At 45.5% G+C, this 21,872-nt stretch overlaps 2 protein-coding genes across 2 annotated transcripts in view; one reads left to right on the top strand and one right to left on the bottom strand.

The window, feature by feature from the left end:
• C6H14orf39 (chromosome 6 C14orf39 homolog) overlaps window positions 1–19,107 on the bottom strand; it is a 33,495-nt gene extending 14,388 nt beyond the window's left edge. Inside the window, exons 1-6 of the mRNA XM_074542210.1 lie at window positions 18,947–19,107; window positions 11,230–11,400; window positions 11,018–11,157; window positions 7,891–7,947; window positions 4,847–4,973; window positions 1,160–1,249 (exon numbers count right to left, since the gene is read on the bottom strand). Coding sequence (XP_074398311.1) covers window positions 1,160–1,249; window positions 4,847–4,973; window positions 7,891–7,947; window positions 11,018–11,157; window positions 11,230–11,400; window positions 18,947–19,107 — 746 coding nt within the window. The remainder of the gene's footprint in view (window positions 1–1,159; window positions 1,250–4,846; window positions 4,974–7,890; window positions 7,948–11,017; window positions 11,158–11,229; window positions 11,401–18,946) is intronic.
• On the top strand, window positions 19,014–21,533 carry SIX6 (SIX homeobox 6). Its single transcript, XM_074543959.1, has 2 exons — window positions 19,014–19,724; window positions 20,798–21,533. The coding sequence occupies exons 1-2, from the start codon at window positions 19,153–19,155 to the stop codon at window positions 20,964–20,966; spliced, it is 741 nt and encodes a 246-aa protein (XP_074400060.1). The 5' UTR covers window positions 19,014–19,152; the 3' UTR covers window positions 20,967–21,533.
• Window positions 21,534–21,872: the final 339 nt, after the last annotated feature.

Raw genomic sequence — 21,872 nt, 5'->3', positions numbered from 1 at the left:
ATCTAAAGAAGCAATTTAAAAGTAATGCTTCTTTGGCTTGTCAGCTCAAATTAGTGAAAGCCAAAAAGGCTTAATCATATACTCATAGAAAGCCAATTTAGCCTTATTTTTCACCAAATTTAGAGCTCTGAACAGGAAGAAGAAAGATAAGCTACTAAGTGAGTTAATTAAAGGCTCTCAAGCATGCTGTTTCTGCTGTCTTGGACAACAGGCAAAAAGAATTATTGCAAAAAACACAAAGCCAATGTTTTAAATTACTTAAATTTACAAATTTTAACTGGTATTGAGGTATCTGGAGGGGTCTGCCATGACTTCTGCACCCAGGGCAGCCTCCACCCCCTCAGAGGCAGAGCAGGGCAGGTGAGCAGCCCCCCCAAACTGGAGATCAGCTTTACTTTGTTCAGTAGAACTTTGCAGGGTTTCCTTGGCACAGCATTTTTGGCACAGCATATTCTCATTTCTGTGAGAATCTTCAGGGTCTGCTCTTTATTGCATTGACTGTAGGCAGCTACATCACAAAATTCATAATTTCTTTTAAATGCTGAGTCTCATTAATGAAGATTAAACAACTGAGATGCCACTCATTGAACAGAATTGAATTTGCAATTAATGCTGACTGAAGCTTGCCCACTACTAATCTTAAAATTATTTTAGACCAGGCTTTTCTGAGCCATTTACTCATTTCACTAAGAGTGACTTTGCATGCCTTGTGATTATTTTGAAGAATATACAACAGCATACAAAAACTTGATTTGTATATTCTGATAATGCCATGCAATTCATATTCAAAAATAAGGAAAAGCATAAAATTATCTAAATGCTTCTACCTGTTACTTGAAAACATAAATTATTTTTATGTATTGGGCTTTCCTTGATACAGTAGGCAATCATACAATTCTCTGAAAAATTATAATAGGCATTACAATGGGAAGCAACTGCTTTTCAAGAATTCATATTTTATCATATTTCTTTAGCAATTAAAAAATAGCATATGATCTCATAGCAATGTAAACAAAAATTCTTTCAATTATTCAGTCACTTCTAAGTGACTATAAACTGAAAAGTTTGCAACAATTTTTTCCTGCAGACAGCACTAGTTTTGCTGATCAGTTTAGTCAGTACTACTGCTGGAAACCTCATCCTATGTGATCATAGATACCTCTCAGTTTCTGTGGCTTCCTCTAAAGCTTTCATTTCATTGTTCAAATATTCTCCATGCTTTTTAAGAATTACATAGGTGGGCTTCCAGCTGTGGACAAAGTAAACAAAAAATAAAAGCATGTTAGTGGTCTTTCTTAGTAAAAAAACATTCAGAAAAGAAAACACCTAGATACTTTAGCTGGCTTGCAAATTATTTATTAATTTTTTGAAAGTTAAATATAAATGAAGTCTTTTGCAGGTATACGTTTATTTTGTTGATATTTTAAACCTGCAAATTCAAGAAGAAATAAAAAAATATATATATTTAGAATTAAGAAACATTACAAAGCACTTTTTAAGAAATTAATGGAATGAACTTCACAAATTTTTGGAGCTAATGCTAAGTAATGATGCATCTAAATCCACATTTTGGTCCTCAACACATTCACCATCAATAAATCCTTTAGATATGTTGAATCTTCTTGTTGGAGACACCCACAACTTCATTCTCACCAGTATCACCAGCACCCATCTCATACCCAAATGCACTCAGAATTTCCAATGCACTCAGAATTTGCCCTTTTGCCGAGAAAGTCCTGCTCAGAGGGCACCAAAGTGATTTTCCTGCAGCAGGAGGCTGTAGGTGGTACTGAGAGCAGAGCAGCTTCACAGAATTCTTGGGATTATTGAAAGAGCAGGACTTTCTCAACATCCAGGCATTACAGACAACTCTGCCTTGGATATGGAAATACCAGAAAAACAGACAGATAGACTTTCTGATTCAAGTAAAATTCTGATGTCATCTTTAGGAGAGGAATATTAAAAAGTTTTAGAAAAGAAAGAATCTTGTCGGGGGGAAAAAAATTGGTATAAGAAGCATGAACCATCCAGCACTCCTGGCACAAATTGCTGGACACCACTGGTGATTAAAAGTGGAACTACAAAATGTTACTTCACCATTCCTCCTGCAAATTCAGCAGAAAGCTGAATTTCAAAAGGGTCAGATTTTTTTCAAAAGCAGAAACCAACATACTTATATAAAAATGTGCTTGCACACCAGACACTATTATGTTCTTTTGCTCAGAAAACTGCTTTACTTGCTTTGTAGGGAAAAAAATAAGATGTAAAGTTCATAGAGATTTTATTAATCAGAGCACAAGCCATGCTGTGAGTTACTTTTTTTTTATTCACATCTATTCTGTGGACATGAAAAAACATGTGGTACAAGAACAGTGGTTTGTGAACACAGCCAGGCATGCAGGATTCAAGCAGCTCATTTACTTGTTTGCAAAATGCATCATTGCCTCATGGATGTCCTTGGTAGCCTTCACATTTATTTATCCTTCCTTTCATCAGCCAGGGTATAGAAAAGATCTTTAACCACACTACTCTAAAAGCAATAAAATCATCCTGCAGTTTGTCTTGGGACAAGACAACAGTTTATTTTCCTAACTAAAAACATTCTGAGTTCATGTGGCTTTTTCAAAATTATCTTCTATTTTCATTAAATCCCACCATCCTTGCATGCAAATTTAAAATTGTAAGAGAAACAATAAAATTGGAATAGGTTCCATCGGCAGCATTTCAGTAAGAAGTGTTTCTTACTGCTCTGGGATCAACATTTCTAGTTTGAATCCTTCAAGAAACTAAATATTAGCAAAATGTCATCACTTGTCTAAAAATATGTTTCATTTGGGTCATTTTCTGCCTTCAGGTCTTTTTTACATAGACCAATATGGATTTCTTCAGAAAACACAGTATTATCCCAATACATCTATCCCATAGATCATATTTTCTCTAGACTTGCTGAATATAAGAACCTTGTATTTTGTTCAAAGTCTTCAAATCTGCTTCAATATACTCAGAATGTCTTGTAACCCAGACAAAATGTTGCTTCTCTGAGAGCTCTGTTGAGCTCTATCACTGGCAATTAGTCAGCTGTGAGGGTGACTGTGACTCCAAAACAGTATCTGAATTTACAAAACCAACATTAGAATCATGTCCAGTATAGATGGAGTGTCAACTAGAATAAATTTTAGAAGTTTGGGGTGATTCTACTGTGTAAGTGCTCTAATTGTCTGATCTTATAGCCAGGGCTTGTTTATTGCAGTTTTCAGTGTGTCGTTAAATGACATTTCCAATAATTTAAGACACAAAGTCTCTACTCTTCTGCAAGCATTGTCCTTCTATGAATACATGTATTCATTAATGAGTCACTTCTCATTTTCAGGCTCTTTACACTAATGCCATTAATTATTCTTTGTAGGACTTGAGCCAAAACCCATTGAATTCAATGATTAAAATTTAGATCAGATCCTTAGTCCTACCCTTAATTTCTTACTCCTTCATTTGCATCACATAACAGTTTGTCATTTGCAAACAGATTTGCAGCCTCAAAAAGATATCAAGGGAAGCAGTGTGGATAGTTTCATAAACTTGTGCAAGTGTTCATTTTATACTACACTGGAGGCGAGAACTTAATGTGATGGAAAAACAGAATTTATTTACCAAGGTCAGATCTTTTCCCAACTCATTTAATGGTAAAGCTACAAATCAGTATTGAATGGCAATTCATTCAAATGAGCCAGCCACTATACCACCTTTATTCACTAATGATTCCATTCTTGCTTTTTCTTTCTCAGAGTTCAAAATAAACCTAGAAAGGACCCCAATGCCATCTTTATGTCCTTCTTTATTCTCAGAAACACCCACACTCTCCATTCATATTGCAAAAAAAATTTCAAATGTATGTCATAGATATTTTTATTGAAGTGATTGCCTTTCGATATAGAATTGTAAGAAAACAAAACAGAATTTGCCAAAAAAATCCTCACTCCAGCTTCTGAGGAACTAGTCAGATTGTGGAGAAATGGGAAACTCTGGTGGATTTTATCAGCTGGGAAAAATTCTCTGAATTGTCAAATACAGATTTGCCTTTCCAGCTACCCTTGACAAACACCTGAGGTTTTGATTTTTAAAAATTACGTGTCAGGAAGATGAAATTCCTTGTAGCTAAATTGTGTCTTGAAAAGCTTCTAATTACTAAGATCCAAAAGTAATCAGCATTTAAATCTTGAATTAATTATCGATACAAACATTTATGTAAGGAAAACTGTGAATGGCAGCCCACAAGACTGTGTCCAGAAGGCAAATTTTGCAGTCTGGAGCAAAACTGATACTGGAATCTGCCAACAGAAGCACACATGTGTGTGGGGAGGCAGTTATGGCACATCTTGTGTAAAATTATGTATAGAACAAAAAGTAACTTGAAACATGTTATGAAGAAAGAATAGAAAGATGTTCAATTTTAGGAAGTTTTTTTTTTAACAGCATTCTTAATATTGGTCTAATTTGACAAAACTCCGGTGCATCCAAGTGTAGAAAAATTATTCTTCTGTTACCTAAGTACGTGAATAATTTAGCATGCTGCAAAGATAGTACCTGTGATCTTCTAAAAACTGGGGATCTGAATAAAAAAACAACCCAAAATTAAATGTAGTCTGCTTTTCTTTAACTCTTCTTCAGCAGATGGTTAATACTGAAATTTTTATACCTAAAATTTGCAGTTCAAAATAAACAGGAGAATACTGAAGTTTTCTTTAACATCACTGCTGTCAGAACACACCCACATTTATTTTTCCCTTCCTTCCTCAGTGACTTCCTTAGTGCCAGCCCCAACTCAGAGCTCAGGCTCTCCCATACTCACGCATCACAGTGCCTCTTGCTGTTCTCGTTGTGCTTTTGCAAATCAGCAATTGCCTCATTGCTTTTCTTTATATTTTCCTCCAACCAAGCAATTTCATTCTTTATTTCTGTGATTTCTGCAGTGTACGCTGGAATTAAAAAATAAATTTAAAAGTATACTCATGCATTTTCAACAAATCCATTAAAAAATGAGTATACATTTATATTGATTAAAAATTCCTTCAAAAAACTTAATCTCCATAATGCCAGGTGAGTGGACAGCCTGCAGTTAAGCAAGATAACAACAAAGTCAGTCAAAACATAGGGATTTTCAGCTGTGTGGTGAGAACTTTAATTATCATCTAATATTGTGAGACTGCCATGGTTTGTGCTGTTTCTGAATCCCAGTCTGTACAGAACTGAAATAACTGGTAGTGATATTCCCTAGTTCTGTGCTCCCACTGAAACACTCCTCACTCTCCAGCCAGAACCAGGACCCTCTTTCAAACATTTGTATTCTTTTGCAGAAGCCCAGAATGTCAAATATTCTGAGTGGAAAACCTGACTACAATAAAGGAAAAATAAAAAAACATCACAAAAGACATATAAGCAATTAGTGGAAAATAGAAAGAGAAAAAATACAATAAAAAGGAATTTTACTCAATGTAGGAATGTGTAATGTATGATAAATTGGTATAGGACACAGGTTAATTAATTAAAAAGTGCATTATAATGACAGGTTCTCAAGGACTATGATATTTGTGAAGATTCTTAAGGCAAATTTAATTCTGCCTCTTCTGACAGCAGACAGCTGATAACACTTTCTGAATGAGTGGCTAGAGGAGAATCCATGTTGTTGAACATGATCAGTATTTTCTTCACAAGTAAAAGCTGTGAGAGCTGTCATGCACACTCACCTTCAATGCAATAGGCAAACTTGGTGAATGCTTTTTCTCTGCATTTTTTAGTTCTTTTTTTTCTATGCAAGATTTCAGATTTATCAGTGCTAAACCATCCCTTGCTATCACTGCTTTCCTGAAGCACTAAATGCCAGAGCAGGTGGCCCAGCACAGAAGTCAAGCACATCCTGCCCTTCTCTCATCTACTCCATTGGGAAGAGCATCTTAGTGAAGCAAGATAGGTCTGGAGTTGTTGAAATTACTGCTCTGAAACTTCAGTTTTCCTGAATTTTGGCTCTGGTTTTGCACTATTTGCTATATATTAATTTTCAACAGCACCTGCATTTATAGAAAATAAATGCACTTCTCACAGAGAAATGTCAGTCAGTGAAAAGCCAAATTTCTCAATGTCAATTAATATCTTGGGTTATGCTTGAGTTATCTTCAGTCCCTTAATATTTTCAATATCTTAAGTCAGTAACTTGCCTTTACTTAGCATGAAGCATAAATATTGGACAACTGACATGGCTTCACTTCTGTAAATAAACAGCTGAGTATGGCAGAACTCTGTAGATGACTTTTTGAGATTTATCAAAACATAACATTATTAACAGAATAAACACTTCACATCTCATTTAGTATTTTTTACAGACAAGCACTTGTGTGAGCTGTCCAACTCACCCTGTGCTTTCCCAAGGACCTGGTGGGTGAGATCCCTCTCACCCCAAAGTGCAGGGACCCTCTTCAGAACAGCTCACCCATGGCTGCAGCTACACCCAGCCGAGAGAAGCTGGCATTTTAAAAGTTTACTTTATCTAACCCACTTTAAACTGTTCCTTCAGGATAAGGTAAATCACATCCTACAAGTGCCTGTTTCCCTCCACTGGTAAGAAAGGGACTGTAGCCAAATAGGCTGATGGATCTCACACCAAAAGTCCAAGGCTGAATGCTACAGCTGTTCATCTGCCAAGTAATACTCACATAGAGACAAAATTACATCAGTGTCACTATTTTTTGCTAAGTTTTTGGAAGACTTAACCCAAACTGCTAAAAGCCTGAGTGTTGGCTGTGTGTTTACACATATTTAGGTATCTCTGAACACAAAAGCAGCTATGCCATGTTACTACACAGCCCTTGGATTTTCCCTAAGAGCATTTACCCTAAGCCTGCATAAATGTTAAGGAAAGCCTTATCTCTGAGGTTCAGTTGTGTGACTGGAGAGTTAAACCAGAATCCAAGGTGTGCCAGATTTAGTGTTACAGATGTTTTCATCTTTAAGGTGCTTCAATTCAATTGTGATAATCTTCTCAATGAATAAGTACTTGGACATATCAGTGAAGATTATTAGAAATGTTGTAATCAAAAAGAACACAAATTAGACCAGAATTTTCTCTTTTGCTGCTTTTTTTTTTTTTTTTTTTTTTTAATGGAGGTTATGTGCTTGAAAATGTGCCTATGAAGTACCAGAGGTGAGCACAGATGTTCTCAGATTGTTTGTGGTAGAGAAACTATTCTTCAGACTTCATGAAGTGATTCCACATAGTAGCATGGTTAAAAAATCAGTCCAGACATAAGTCTGTAGTATTGTGTTGTCTGGAAGCTCTAGGACAGAGCAAATTTGATGCAGAGCAAGACTTTCTCTTTGGGTTTACTGTTTTGAATTTCAAATAAAGTAACCAGCTGCTTGATTGCAAAAAAAGAAGAACAAGGCTTGAGTACGTAGCAGCAACTGAGAGAACTTTCATTATGTCAAGAAAACAGAAAGGGAGAAGATGCAGTGAGGCAGAGGTCCAAATCTGGAAAGAACAAAAACCATGAAGAAAGAAAGGGAGGCAAGTGGCAGATGCATTGAGCAAGCACAGCTGAATCAAAGGCTGCCAGGGACTGTGAGGAGCTGCAGAGTCAGAGCAGGAAATGGCGCAGCATGGAGCTGCCCGTCCATGAGGCAGCTGAGCAGCCTCGGCTGAAAGTGTTGAGCAAAAGCAAAGCGTGCTGGGGAGAATGAGCGAGTATTGATGGCTAAAGACGAGGCAGGGTGAGAGCAGGACACGGGACAGCTTCCATTGTTTATCCCGCTTCCGCCCCCGAGACACAGAGCATGTCCCAGGATTAACGGAACAAAATCAGTGTTCAGCATCCAGTAAAATGATCATTTATCACTACTCACAGTTTATCTGATGGTCCGCATGTTCCTTAGCACTGTGATTCTTTTCTATCTGGGAAGCTTAAGAAGAAAATTAACCCTTCATTATATGCATATATACAAGTAGAGTAGTGAAACAAACATTCTGTGAAGCATTAATTGCACAAACTCTGATTAACAACTATTTTAGCAAAATATCTAAATAGAAATTTTATTATTATTTACCTCCCAGCTAACATTATGTAGTCAAAGAACAAAAGCTTAATATTATACATTTATTTGAAGCTAATATAACTGTTTAAAGCAGAAAATAAAGCAGACTTTATGCAGTGCATAAGTAATTGTTAATAAAAAAATGTATGATATAATGACCTACCAAGCTTGACCAGAATTTCATCCAAGCTGATCGAAACCTTGCCACTCATTTCTTAAACTTCAAAAGAAAAATGCAATTGAAGGATTTACACAGTCAAAAGCCTTTTTGACACAATAAACAAGTAAAAATTGCAAGACAATACCACACATCGTAACATAAAAGGGAGAAAAGTAGTTTTAACCGCACTTGAATTACTATCTAGTGGAACCAAATTTCTCACTAATAGTGGTAAGGGATTTGTAAGAGTCTAATCCACACTTAGGGAAACAGGACATTTATAATTTAGGTAAAACGTTGCTCCTGGAGCAGTTGTGTTTGAGAGGTTTAATGTTCTCAGAAGGCAATGAAGAAAGCAAGGAGAGATGTTTGTGTACAAGATGTATAACCTGTACTCCAGCTGGTTACTGAACCTTTGGACTGCAGTGCTGCTGATGGAAAAGCTCCTCCAGCATCCTGCACACTCCTCCTGTCCAACCACCAAGTCCACTTAAATCAAAGGTGTGGGAACGCTAGGTGTGATTAAGGACAGAATTCTCACTAAATAGAAAATGGATTGTTATAAATCCTTTCTTCTGTTTGTACCGTGCTGCTACGTGCAGAAATTCCGTTTTTGGAGCTGAGGGGTGATGGCGATCTCTAAAAGGGCTGCAAACACCGTTCATCAGGACGCTCCGGGCACAGCTCGTTATTCAGGTGCATTAACAACGAGCAAAGCTGGGCTTTGACTGTCCCACCGTGGCTTCCCCATCACACCGCGAGAGCAGCAGAGCCACGGCAAACCGGGGCTGAGGATGAGACCCTAATCCAGGAGCAAGGGGAGTAGAAAACAACCGCAGAATTGGACTAAAGTGGCATTAGGGCTCCATCCTGCAGCACTGGGGCTGCGGGAGCGGGAGGGGCGAGGCAGCCTTTAACGCTGGGTGTTTGACTGAAATGAATTTGTCTCATCGTTAAAGGGGGATCAGAACACCTAATCCAAGGGACTGGATTAGCACAGGCTGCGGTAAAAACTCCGAGGAAGAGATAATAGTTTTACCAAATGTATTTAAAGATTGAAATCCTAGTGCCTTAAAACACTTAAGGTAGCAAATTTTAAAAAATCTTCTGAAAATAATAAGAAAAATACGAGGAAATACTACCTCAAGCCACAGATCAAGGCAGAATATTTTTGCTTTCTCACCATGTGAAAAAAAAATTCCAAAGTAATTCCTTAGGAAAAAAAAAAAAAAAATGAAGCACATATTAAAAAGGTGTTCTCAAGAAACAGTTTAATAGTGTTTATTAGCTGGTTTTCTGAAACTTCCCATAAAAACTGTAAGATATTGGGGTAAAGAAATTTTATTTGTTGTTTTATAAACTGCAACACGAAGTTCATCAATAGAGCAGACTGTATAGCTGTATATTATTGAGATAGAGACTACAGACTACTGTATTATCGCAAAAAAATACAAATAATTTAACCTTTTGAATTTTTTTGTAGAAGAGTGCTAATGTTTTTGTAGAGAGAACGAAAGTGTTTATTTTCTTTTACTGTATTTTTACAATAAAATTTATTAAAAGGGTAAAGTTGTAGAATATAGCGCTTCTGAAAGCATGAATATGTAAAATACTTATTTTTCTGGTATTGTTAAAAAGAAGGAGTGTAACTGCAAATGTCAAGTGCTATTCTGTGCTGTGAATTATGAGGAATACAGGTGTCACTAGTAGAAAACGCTGAGAAATTCAATGGCACTGGTAATATATACGGTGTTTGCAGACTTTAAAAACAGTAGGTAACAACAGCCTGTAACAAACTTTTGACATCTGATATCTTCCAGGATATGACTGCAGCAAAGGCTGATTCTTAGACATACTGCAGAAAAGTAGCATCAAACCATCAGCCAACTCAGGATGTTGGCTGATTCAGAGATAATTCTCCTATGTGACTGATATTTTTGTTAAAGATAAACATGTAACACAAGCGATCAGGTAAATCAGCTTCAGACTTCATCTGTTCTTTTTAATGGGGCTATTCAGAATGCTGCCAGGAGAAAAGTGTTGTTGTGCATTTTGCATTTTTGCACGGCATTAATGGAATTACACGGAATTCAATCACGGCAGTAAAGTTTGGTATATTAAGAGATTGTATTGGGTGCAGAATCCACAAACAAACTGCCTGATGTGGTCTCAAGCCATTATAGCACTAACATTAAAAATGTCACTTCTCAGAAACTCATCTGGCAACAGCCAGGTTCTTCATTAAAAGGTGGAAAATACCCATAACCTGTGAGGTAAATATCTTCCTTAAAATCCATATCTCGATTCTACCAGTTGTAAACTGTGAAACAGTATTAATTACAGTTGACTCTATATTAATAATTTTCATTGTAGGGAGGCTCTTTTGGGAGCAAACCTGTGCTTCTCCTGTGCTATTCATTACTGTAAAGGGGCTGGTTGTTTGAATCTTCTTGAAATTTAGAAGAGCTTACATTCCGTGACTTTTTATCTCTGCTGATAAAATAAAATTAAAATGAGCCTCTCTTCGTGTTGTTTATGTTCCTTTGCCCTTCTTTTACCACACTGTTTTAGGAAACCCTGGAGAAGACCTGAACCGCTTGAGGAGACCTGAACCAAGAACCCATTGGATTGTCACAATTTACTTAGTCAGGACATACCAAACAAAAGGCCTTTACTGCAGATGATTCCCTAAAGTCTTGGGGTTTAAAAAATAAAACTATTTTTCCTAAAAGAGAAAAAAATAGGGGAACTCCCCATCCTGTGGGACAGGAGCGCCACAAAATGGCGGCGTGAGAACCAGGGCCGAGTCCGTCAGGGCGGAGAGCGCGGCCGGGGCGCTCAGGGGACCCTCTGCCTTTGGGGGGCCATCAGCACCGGGAAAGCGCCCAGAATGCGGCGGCTCCGCAACGTCTCGGGCGCTGCCTGAAGGGAAAGGGCGAGGAGCCTCCAGAGACTCACCCAAGGAGGAAGCGGCCAAACTCCCCCCTCACCGCCGAACGCGGCCCCTCAGCGCCGGCCGCGCCCCGCGGGGCAGGCCCCGCGGCCCGGGGCACTCCAGCCCCGCCGGAAGGTGCCGGGGGCGGCCGGTGCCACCTGCCCGCCGGGCTCCGGGCAGGGGCGGCGGGAGCCGGGGTAGCCGGGCAAACCCGAAGCAGCTTCGGCTGTCAGGAGAATTGGCTGAGCCCGTTCACCCAGCGGAACAACCGGGCGGGTTTATCGCGTGCGGCCGCGGCGCTCCGCTCCCTCAAGGACACATCTGCGGGGCGCATGTGCCCCCCAAAGCACCCGTTTGCCTGAACAGCGGGACTTGTGAGGGAAAGAGCAACATTTCTGAGGGCTTCGGGCGAAAAGCGATGAGGATGCTCCATCTACCGGGGGCAGCGCGCAGGTGGGCGGTGGCCGGGCGGGGAGAGGAGGCAGCGCCGCTGGAACGGGACGTCGTCTGGAAGCCTGCTGGGGGTTATTTACACACATACACGCTCCAGGATGTGGCACAAAAATAAGGAGCTGCAGAATGTAATGTGCTTTATCCAACCCTCCAGGTCCTACTCGTGTTGCTGACCCAGCTGGTGGAAATCAGCCTAAATCCTCCTTCCCTCAATCCCTCACAGGCCCGGCCCTCAGATAGTTTTAAAAGGCATTAAATCATCTCCCTTCTCATCCCAGAGCAGTGCTTCACACTAAGGATGCTGTGGAATGCCGCCCCTTGCTTCAACACAGCTTGTGCTCAAAAAATTGTCTTGTGTTTGTTTATGGAACTGCAGCATCAAAAGGCAAAAAAAAAAACCCGGGTGTGAAAGAATTTAGAACACGATGCCTCCCTCTACACTTGGTTGGTTTTTGCTCCCAGTTGAGATTACTGAGGCAGGGGATGGATTTAAGATTATCAGTAAGGAAAGGAAAATAAATTTGGGGTAGGGTACGTGCTGGAGGGGGGAAAAAACCCATCAGCTTTCTTCAGAAATAAGAAAGGATAGAGAAATAGAAACAGGACTGAAGAGAGACACACAGAAAACTCTCTCTGCCAGCTGCAGCCCAGTTGTCAGTCAGGTGCGATGCTGCTTTCAGAACAGTCAGCTCAAACAAGAAATGCAGCTTCAAAGAGAAATAGCCGAGCTACCTGGCTTCTGGTCAGCCACGAGGAAGGGAAATAAAAAAGAGGGATATGGAACGAGGCGTGTTCTTTTGGAAGGTAGATGTCTGCGGCCTCTGCTCCGTGATGAGGCTCTGTCCTTCCCAGGACCATCTCCCATCTATCCCCCAGCCTGTCCTGGAGAGCGAGAGCCGCCTCCTTGCCCTGCTCCCTAGGGACACTCTAATTCCTAGATGCCTCTGGAGCTCTTCATTTGCCATCCCGTCTTCCCAAAACATTCGATGTTTCCCCAAGGAGAAATGGCTTCAAACCTTAACCTGCCTTAAGCAATTCCTTAAAGACCCTTCTAAACTTCTCGAATGAATGGGAGCTCAGCAGAGCGGAGTAGCAGGTAACTACTGATAAGATGTTCATTAACACCTCGCCGTGTCCCGGTGATTTAAGCAGTGCCAAGGGAGCCTGAGGTTCACACAGACCCCAGTTCACCCGGAAGGTGCTCAGTCAGTTCAACAGGCTTTGGTTAAAGCCGGCAGCTACTTCCCAGTTAATTCTTCCTAGAGCCTGTTCCCACCGGTGCTTGGCAGGGCCCGGGAGCTCCTTTACCCATTTGTTTATTATAAGGACTCTCAAACAGAGGTTAGCACTCTGTTCCCACCAAAAAAACCCTTCTTAAGCTGCAGGAAGAGGAATTTTGTGTGCTGCTTGTTCTGACTTTTTTCTCTTGTTTCCCAGCAGAATCCCTCTAAAAAGTCCCCAGCTAACCCCAAAGCAGTAAACAACCACTTTCATTACCGATGGCAAGAAGGAAGGGCTCTTTCATAGTTATCATCTCTAATCAATGATGAATGGGTTGTATTGCTCTGAAAAGGAACCTAGTCAAGTCAGGGCTCAGAAAAGGCTCCCAAACCTTCTCCCCACTGCTGGCAGACCCCCAAATCCGTCATCCTGTTCGCGGACGGCCCCGGTGCTGCCTCTCATTGAGCTCCGTGCCCCCCTCCTGTGCTCTGGCTGCTCCTCCCCGTCCTTATTGCTCCTCTTCCAGCTGATGGAAACCCAGGACCTTCCCCGCACAGGGCATCCAGTGCCCCCAGCAGTGATCGAGTTCGGGAAGGTCTCTGGGGACACCCGGCCAAATACCCCCAGGAGAAAACAGGGAAGTCGCTGTCTGATAAGGGGTGGAAGATTGCTGTCCTCCTGAAGCTGCTCCGGGATAAATTTTCTCCTTGAAGCAACGCTGTAATGCTGGAGCTCAGGCAGCCTGGCCCCAAACCTGTGCAGCCGTGGCCCCAAACCTGTGCCCAAGCCCAGGGTGGTGCCTGACTCCCAAAGCTGCAAAGGAGCTCCCTCCCATGAAAAGAGCGACCCCAATTCCTGAGCAGCCTTCAACCACAGCGAGTCATCTCCAGGAGGGGCTGGAATCCAGCTCAGTGCCAGCCGGGACACGGGATTTCTCCCAGAAACATTTAGACACCCCAGGGTATCTGACCGTGGGTCTCCATCTTTCCCAAACCCACGAATTGTCCTCATTCCTGCTTTCTGCAAAATAAGTGTTTTGGTGACAACCCTCGTCCCTACCCCGAAAGGAGTTGTAATATTTAAAGGGAGAGGAGAGGAGAGGAGAGGAGAGGAGAGGAGAGGAGAGGAGAGGAGAGGAGAGGAGAGGAGAGGAGAGGAGAGGAGAGGAGAGGAGAGGAGAGGAGAGGAGAGGAGAGGAGAGGAGAGGAGAGGAGAGGAGAGGAGAGGAGAGGAGAGGAGAGGAGAGGAGAGGAGAGGAGAGGAGAGGAGAGGAGAGGAGAGGAGAGGAGAGGAGAGGAGAGGAGAGGAGAGGAGAGGAGAGGAGAGGAGAGGAGAGGATAGGATGTGGGACAAAAGCACGATCAATCAAAAAAACCTATTTATTTGAATTCTTTGTGATTTTGTTGCTCTTGTTGAAATTTTCAGTGAAATCCTGATGGAAGCAGATTGAAGATTGTACAGGAACATCTCAATGTAGAAGGAGATTTGGCAGTGTGTGTGTACTTACTGCAGGTGAAGGCAGCAGCCAAACAAACCCCAAGAGATTCAAAACTTTAAAACCAGATTCACAGACCCAAAAAACCTTTCATACACCCGAAAGAAAATTAAAGATTAATCTTGGGCAGTAGATCCTTTCTGTCTGCAGCCGTGGCCTTGACCAGAGGCCTGTACAAGGAATGCCTTTCCTTACCAATCTCAAAATAATTTCGATATTTTGTGGTTACAGTGCATCTTTATTTTAACTTCAGATATACCAGCCATGGCCTGATACTTCTTTTTTGACAAGTAACTCGAATAATACAGCAAAGAACAAAGATTTAATGAATATATGGTGTAGAACACAGATTTAATGAATATATTGTGTGAGAGTAAAAGTGTGTGAACATCTCTTTCTGTCCAGCAGGATTTTAGGGACTCTTTGGTACTTTCAACAGGTATCAGGAGCTTAAGTGAGTATCCAACCTGCCCACTTTCTCTAATATTAAGGAGATTACAGATTTAAATACAAATTCATTTTAGGGGAAAATGAAAGGACTGAAAGCTGTTATTTCCACAATGAAGGCGCCCTTAAAAATAGCAGGACAATGAAGAACGTGGAAGCACAGGTCGTTTCCCCACCGAGCATCCCCCACTCCAGCATCCCGAGCTTGAGTTTCTCCACCAAAGCTCCGGGATGGCTCGGTGGGAAACGCTCCCGAAAACCCCATCCCCGCTCCCCGAGGGGGGCTGACATTTCAGTAACCTTTTCTATCCTCAGCAGCGGGCACTGTCTTGGGGCTGAGCATCCCCCGCCTGCTCCGAGCCAGCCAGGGGAGGACAGGGACCCTCCCGCCCTCTCCAGCCCCGCCCGTCCCGCAGCGCTCCGCGGCACCAGCCCAGACCCATCCGAGGCCGGGAAATCCCGGCTGGATTCCCAAATATCCGCCCCAGGGACTGCCTGCGCTCCGGTTCTGCCCGTCAGCATCCCCTAATGAACTCCCGCATCTCTGACAATCCTACCGAGACTTTAAAGAGAGGCTTCTCCTTCCCGAGGGTATTTTTTAATACACTACTTAACGCCAATCAGGGGCTTTAAAAATGTATTCGCACCTCTGCTGGGTTTGGAAACTCCGTCTAGATAAATAATCCCAGTGACTGAGATTCTAGGACCCAGCATAGCTGACAAATGCTGATGCAAAGGTGTATAAATATATTGTTCAGCGTATTTTTGTTTTAAGGTTCCGAGGAGAGGGGAATATGTCCTATCCCTAGGCCAGAACCCCTGTGTCCATGCAGGCCGCCGAGATGCTACAGATGTCTGTCATACTTTTGATAAATATTTTTTTATGTACAATTTTATTTCTTGTTCTCCAGTGGGTTTGTCTCTGCAGGGTTAACTCATCGCAAGGGTCAAAGCTGTCATCTAAATAAAAACAGTTATAATTGCCGGCTATCAATGTCACAAGTAGTGTTTATTATATAGGAAAGAAGGAAATAAGGGGAAAGGGCCGAAATGAAGAGGGCACGGCCAAGTGCATCCCAGGCTCGGCCGCGGCTCTATAAGACACGAGGGCTGATGCAGGAGCTCGGGCACCGCAGGAATCTCGGCTTTTCGGGTCCGGCAGCGCGTCCCACGGGGATGGGGTCGCTCCTGGGGTCGCTCCTGGGGTCGCTGCCATCGCTCCGGATCGCGCTCCGGAGGCAAAGCCCGGCCCGGCCCGGTCCGACTGTAGAGCTCCTGTGGAGCGGCGGGGAAACGGAGAACCTGTCATGGTGACGGCCATGGATAAAATTCCCTGAGAACTGGGAAAGGGATGGAGGGGCCCCCTTGAAGCTCATCTCTCTCGGCCCTGGTGGCACAAAGCAAAGAGTTCCAAGATCCTTTCCCAAACAGGGACAATCCAGTCACAGCAGTGCCACTTCCCAAAACCAGTACCCACAGCTCCCAGCTGGAGAGGGTGCAAAGCTGCTGGGACTGGGCTGGTTTTCTGCCCTGCGTGACCCTTTCAATGGTTAACACAAGGTTCCTGGGTCCATTTCACTGTCGCTTTTCTTTCTCTCCCTCTCCCCTCCCAGCAGCGCTGCCAGATCGCCCCATCCGGGCCGGTTTCTGGGGAACAAAGGCTGGGGACCTGGGGGACAGCCCCTCGCCCCTGCGAGCCGCACTTAATGAGGATTCATTTCTTTAGCCTACAGTCCTGGCTTTCATTACCGAGCCTGTCTCGCTCTGTTCATGGTCATTAGGCTGCAGCCCAGCAACTCCCTCGCCAGATCATGTGCATGATTTTAAAAAATAGCAAGAAATTTAAAAATTACCCCTTCAGTAATATTAGCAATCACCTCCATCATCACCATCATCATCATCTGTCCGTTCTGAATTATCTACCCATTAACACAGACTTTCTACCCTTCCATCTCTCTCCCAGCAGAGGTTTTGCTCCAGCAGCCCCGTCCCGGGACGCTGCCGGGGCTCGGCGGGGCCGCTCCTGCCCGCGGGGACGCGCCCGGAGCCGCCGAGGTCGCCGCCCTCTCACCCGCTCGCTGGGGAAGCCCGATGCTCACACCGAGGAGGTCTGGAGGCTTTTTAAATTCCTGCCCGAAAAGGTTATTTGGGATCTTTCGTTGACTTGGTCAAATTATTGTTTTTCCCTAAGGCAGAGGACAGTGGTGGGATGGAAGGCTGGAAGAGGACTCTCGGCAATATTTATAGATTATATTCTCCTCTTCTATAATTTTTCTTCCCCCTCCCTTTTTTTCCCCCCCTAAGCAGATCGGCAAATCAAACCTGCATGAAGGTGAAGCCGAAAAGTCACTCCTTTTATTATTTTAAGTTTCTGTGGAGTGTCTCTGAACTCGTGAGTTTTGTGTGCGCTTTTATGTCTCCCCAGCTCTGTCGGGTTTTATGAAAATGAGCAGTATTGAAAGCTTTTCCATCCCGCTAGCTGTGAGCCTCACATAAATGATGTAAATGGCTCGAAGGGTTTTTTTCAAGTGAACTGTGTAGATCTGTGAAAATAATATCAGGGTTTTCCGTCAGAATGAGCTTAGCACTGTACTGAGGCGTACCATAATCTGACCCGACACCTCCGACCATCTGCGCTATCTATCTGCCTTCTGATTTACCAAATCTTCACAAGCAAAAGACAAATTGTACTTGATACTAAAGAAAAGACGGCGAGCCTCAGTCCAGCTCCATTTCTGCAGAGAAATGATTGGAGAAAATGTAAATCTGTTTAATTTCGGTCTACAGGCAACTAGCAAAGGAGCTTTCTTAAAGAAGGGAAGAAAGGAAAACAAAAACAATAGGAAAAAAATAATAAGGGGGGCGGGAAGAGACAATAACAAGATATCAAATTAAGAAGGGATTTTTTTGACAAGCATACTAGAAAAAAAAAATATATTGCAAAGAGCAGAGGGGAGAACATATTGAGCTTAATTCAAAATATATGCTGCCTTTCCGAGCATGGTCCCTAATTCCCGGGAAGAAATTACCACTGAGCAGCTATTTGTAGAATAAAGAGTGGCTTCTTGATCATCCGCCCGTTCTCTACGGAAAATAAATCGTATCCTCGTAGCTCAGAAAGAGATTTCATCCCACCCCGAGACGTCTGGAGCTGGCCCCATTCCTCCGAAGGGGCGGCAGGGGCTCACCTCGCACCCAGCCCCGGGGTACTTGTCTCTCTCGGGGCACCGAGGGGGGAAAAAAACCCACGGGGAATGATTATTACAAGGTGATCGATATTTCAAAAGATTTCAGAAATCTGCTTTTAGTCGCTTTCCTGACCTACAAATGACTTCTCACTCCTCGCGACTATTCTCGGCGTCTATTCAGGACCATTCAGCCGAAAACAATAAGGGTTTAAATGTTTTAAAAAAAATTTAAAAATAGCGCTTTGGTTGAACGGGAAAGGGCGCTGGGCTCTTTGCAGATAATTCCTCGTCTAAACCGAAATGGGAAGTCACCTACAGGGGGAAAGGGGAGAGTTTTTCCCTAAATCTCGGCTGCTCCCGCCGCACCATTGTCAGTGGCACTCCCAGCATCACTGTCACTATTACGCAGCCAATCTTTTTATCTGATTTCTTAGCTCTGCCTTGTCCCCCTCTCCGCCCGCGGCTGCGAGGAGCTCTGTGCGAGCATCACCGGGCCGGAGCCCGCAGCTTTACCGGGGAGATGTGGGGATCCCGGCCGTGCTATCGCTGGGACCGCTCCCTCCAACCTGGGAGGGAGCCGCGTTCCCTCCCCTCACGCTGCGTTCCCCGGGGTTCTCTGCCCTGCCCGGGTCGGCGGGGGCGGGCGGCGGGGTCGCGGTGCCCGGGGAGCGGGGCGGGCAGCGGGGCGGGGAGCGGGGCGGTGCGGGCCCTTCCGCCGTGATTGGCAGCGGCTGACAGTGAGTGGCAGCCCCGCCATGGAAACCCGGGAGCCAATCTGCCGAGCCCGCAGCGAATCAGCCGCTCCCGCAGCAGCGCGGCGGCGGCGGGGAGCTGCGCTTGTGCCTTTTCTGGTTTCATTTTTTTCTTCTTCTTTTTTCCTCCTTTTTTTTTTTTTTTTCCCCTTCACTCCCTCCCCCCCGCCCGCCCTCCCTCCTCTCTCCATCCTCCTCCGCCTCGCCCCTGCCCACCGCCCCCAGTCGCCGGAGCTGCCGAGCGCTCCCCATCGCCTCTCCGCCCTCCGCCGTCCCTCCCGTGGCAGCTCGGCCGGCACCGGAGCAGCGGAGCGAGGGGCGGCCCGGGGCCGCTGCCCCTTCCCCGCCGCGGGGCTGTGCGCGGTGGCGGCGGGCATCGCCGCGGGTGCGCGGAGCGCGGAGCGGAGCCCGGCGCCGCCTCCATGTTCCAGCTGCCCATCCTCAATTTCAGCCCGCAGCAGGTGGCCGGGGTATGCGAGACCCTGGAGGAGAGCGGGGACATCGAGCGCCTGGGGCGCTTCCTCTGGTCCCTGCCCGTGGCCCCCGCGGCCTGCGAGGCGCTCAACAAGAACGAGTCGGTGCTGAGAGCCCGGGCCATCGTGGCCTTCCACACGGGGAACTACCGGGAGCTCTACCACATCCTGGAGAACCACAAGTTCACCAAGGAGTCGCACGCCAAACTGCAAGCCCTCTGGCTGGAAGCGCACTACCAGGAGGCGGAGAAGCTGCGGGGCCGACCCCTGGGGCCGGTGGACAAGTACAGGGTGAGGAAGAAGTTCCCCCTGCCGCGCACCATCTGGGACGGCGAGCAGAAGACACATTGCTTCAAGGAGCGGACGAGGCATTTGCTGCGGGAGTGGTACCTGCAGGACCCTTACCCCAACCCCAGCAAAAAGCGGGAACTGGCTCAGGCCACGGGACTTACCCCCACGCAAGTGGGCAACTGGTTCAAAAACCGCAGGCAAAGGGACAGGGCAGCAGCCGCTAAGAACAGGTAAGGAAGGTGCTGCCCGTCCCGTCGGGACACAGCTCCCCCGGGGCCGGAGCCTGCGGGGAGGCGGTGCGAGACTGCCGGCAGAGGATGGGGGAAACGATCCCGCGAGATTTTTCAGCGAGATAAAGCAGGAGCAGCGGGAAAATATTAAGGCTTTTTAATTATTTCAATTTAATAGGGGAGGATCCCTGCCCTGGGCACCCTCTTGGCTGCCCTGTGGGGGAGCGGGACAGGGGGAGCAGGAGAAGGGAACTCTCCTGGCGGCAGAAGGGCCATGTTCAGGGGCTGAGCGGAGACAAACCCCTCCAAAGTTTTGCCCGGATATATAAATACTGGTTTGAGAAATGTCCATCCTGAAAAGAGCCAGCCATGCTCTCTGTGGGCCCTGCCGCAGCCACCGTGCCCTACTCTTCCACCGGAGCCATCCGGGAACATTCCTTGGGATATTGTTCTTGTTTCTATTTTATATATAAAAATATATAACAGAAATACAACCTGAAAAAAAATATATAATTTTTTAAAAGTGTATGTTACAGAACAAAATCACGGCTCTAAATGAGCAGCGTTATCCCAACGCTAGTGACACAAGCAGGCGGCCCGACAAGCAGGGGAGGGAGCAGAGTTCTCCCTTTATCTCCTGCCCAGGACCCCGGGGTGGGGAAAACTCCCTTTGTCACACCTCAGCCGGGCTGTCGCACATCGGGGACGTGGGCGCTGTCACCCGGAGCCCTTTTTTACGGGCTAAGGGAAGATGTAAGGCCTACTGGCCGGGAGACGCCGCCCGGGAGCTGCTGCAGGGCATTACTGACCCCTAAGACAAGGCCTGCTTTGGGGACAGGCTGCGGAGGACAGGGACAACTTTCCCTGAGTGTGCCAGCCGAGGAGCGGGGCTGACCCTGGGGTGGGCACCCTGTTTTTCAGGCAGAGCTGAGGAACCGGATGCCCACCCAGCTCCTCCTCTCTCCCATCGCTGGTATAAGCGGTGAGAGACGGGGCAGGGTCGGGGAGCCCCTGGGGGGACCCGGGGGGTGCGGAGGGCGGGCGGTGATGCTGTGTGTGCCGCTTCCTTGCAGGCTACAGCAGCAGGTCCTAACGCAGGGCTCGGTGCGCTCGCTGCCAGCGGAGGAGGAGAGCGGCGGGGAGGCGCTGGGGGCAGCCTCCAGCCCCGCAGCCAGCCTCTCCAGCAAAGCGGCCACCTCCGCCATCTCCATCACATCCAGCGACAGTGAATGTGACATCTGACACCACGGCCGTGGCAAAGCGGGCGGAGGGGGAGGCTCGGCCCAGCGGTGCCTCGGACGCGGCCGGAGCGGCGGGGCTGGCGGTGCCCAACGCGGGGTACGGGGCGCTCCCCGGCCGCGCCGCCCTCCCAGCCCCGCAGCAGACTGCATTAAAAAGCGTCGTTAAATTCGTTGTCGCCTTTATTTCGAAGGATTTGCAGAATTGATGCCTAAAAAGAAATAATTAAAGAAAGCCCAGAAAACATTAAAAAAAAAAATCATCAAGAAACCGAATGCCAAGTTGCAAAATGTTTGAGCGCCCGCTCTTATCACGCGGGGTTGTTTCATGTTGAAAAGACGCTGTTCTTTTGGTTGGGTTTTGCTTTACTTTAAAGGGTTTTTTATATATATATATATAATGTTTATTTACTTATTTAAGGGATTGCTATGGTAGAATTTTTTTCTATTATTATTAATTATTATTATTATTTTTGGCTTGTTCTCTATGTGCACAGGTGACTTGTAGAGCATGTGCAGGACGAAAGTGTATGAAGCAGCCTAAAACCATAATAAAATATTTGGTGAACGACCCCTCGCATCTGCTTTGAAATGACGGTGTCGGTTCCAAGCCCGCCGGTTTACGCAGAGCAGATCTCCGAGGCCACGGGTATTTCAGCAGCAGCTCGGCAGGACAGAACTGGCCGGTTCTTGGGACCAGGGATGATGTTTTTGCCAGGCAGGGAGCTGGGAGGAGCCGGGATGAGGCGAGAGGAGCGGGAACGGGGCCGGCGGGGGATGCGGGTGCCCGAGGAAGGGAAGGAGGCGGCATCGCCTCGGCTTCTTCTCCTCCAAGGGCTGAAGCGCTGGGGATTATCGGAGGAGAATTTTCTGAGAGGAACGAGGGGAAGAAAATGAAAAAAAAAAAAAA

The sequence above is a fragment of the Zonotrichia albicollis genome, chromosome 6, assembly GCF_047830755.1.
Source record: "Zonotrichia albicollis isolate bZonAlb1 chromosome 6, bZonAlb1.hap1, whole genome shotgun sequence".
In the NCBI taxonomy this organism is placed as follows: domain Eukaryota; kingdom Metazoa; phylum Chordata; class Aves; order Passeriformes; family Passerellidae; genus Zonotrichia; species Zonotrichia albicollis.
The sequence above is the reverse complement of the archived record's forward strand: the minus strand, read 5'-3'. Positions and strand labels throughout refer to the sequence as shown.

Coding starts and splice junctions, on each gene's coding strand:
- SIX6 (XM_074543959.1), top strand. CDS start 19,153: ATGTTCCAGCTGCCCATCCTCAATTTCAGCCCGCAGCAGGTGGCCGGG. Junction 19,725..20,797: donor GCAGCAGCCGCTAAGAACAG/GTAAGGAAGGTG, acceptor GCTTCCTTGCAG/GCTACAGCAGCAGGTCCTAA.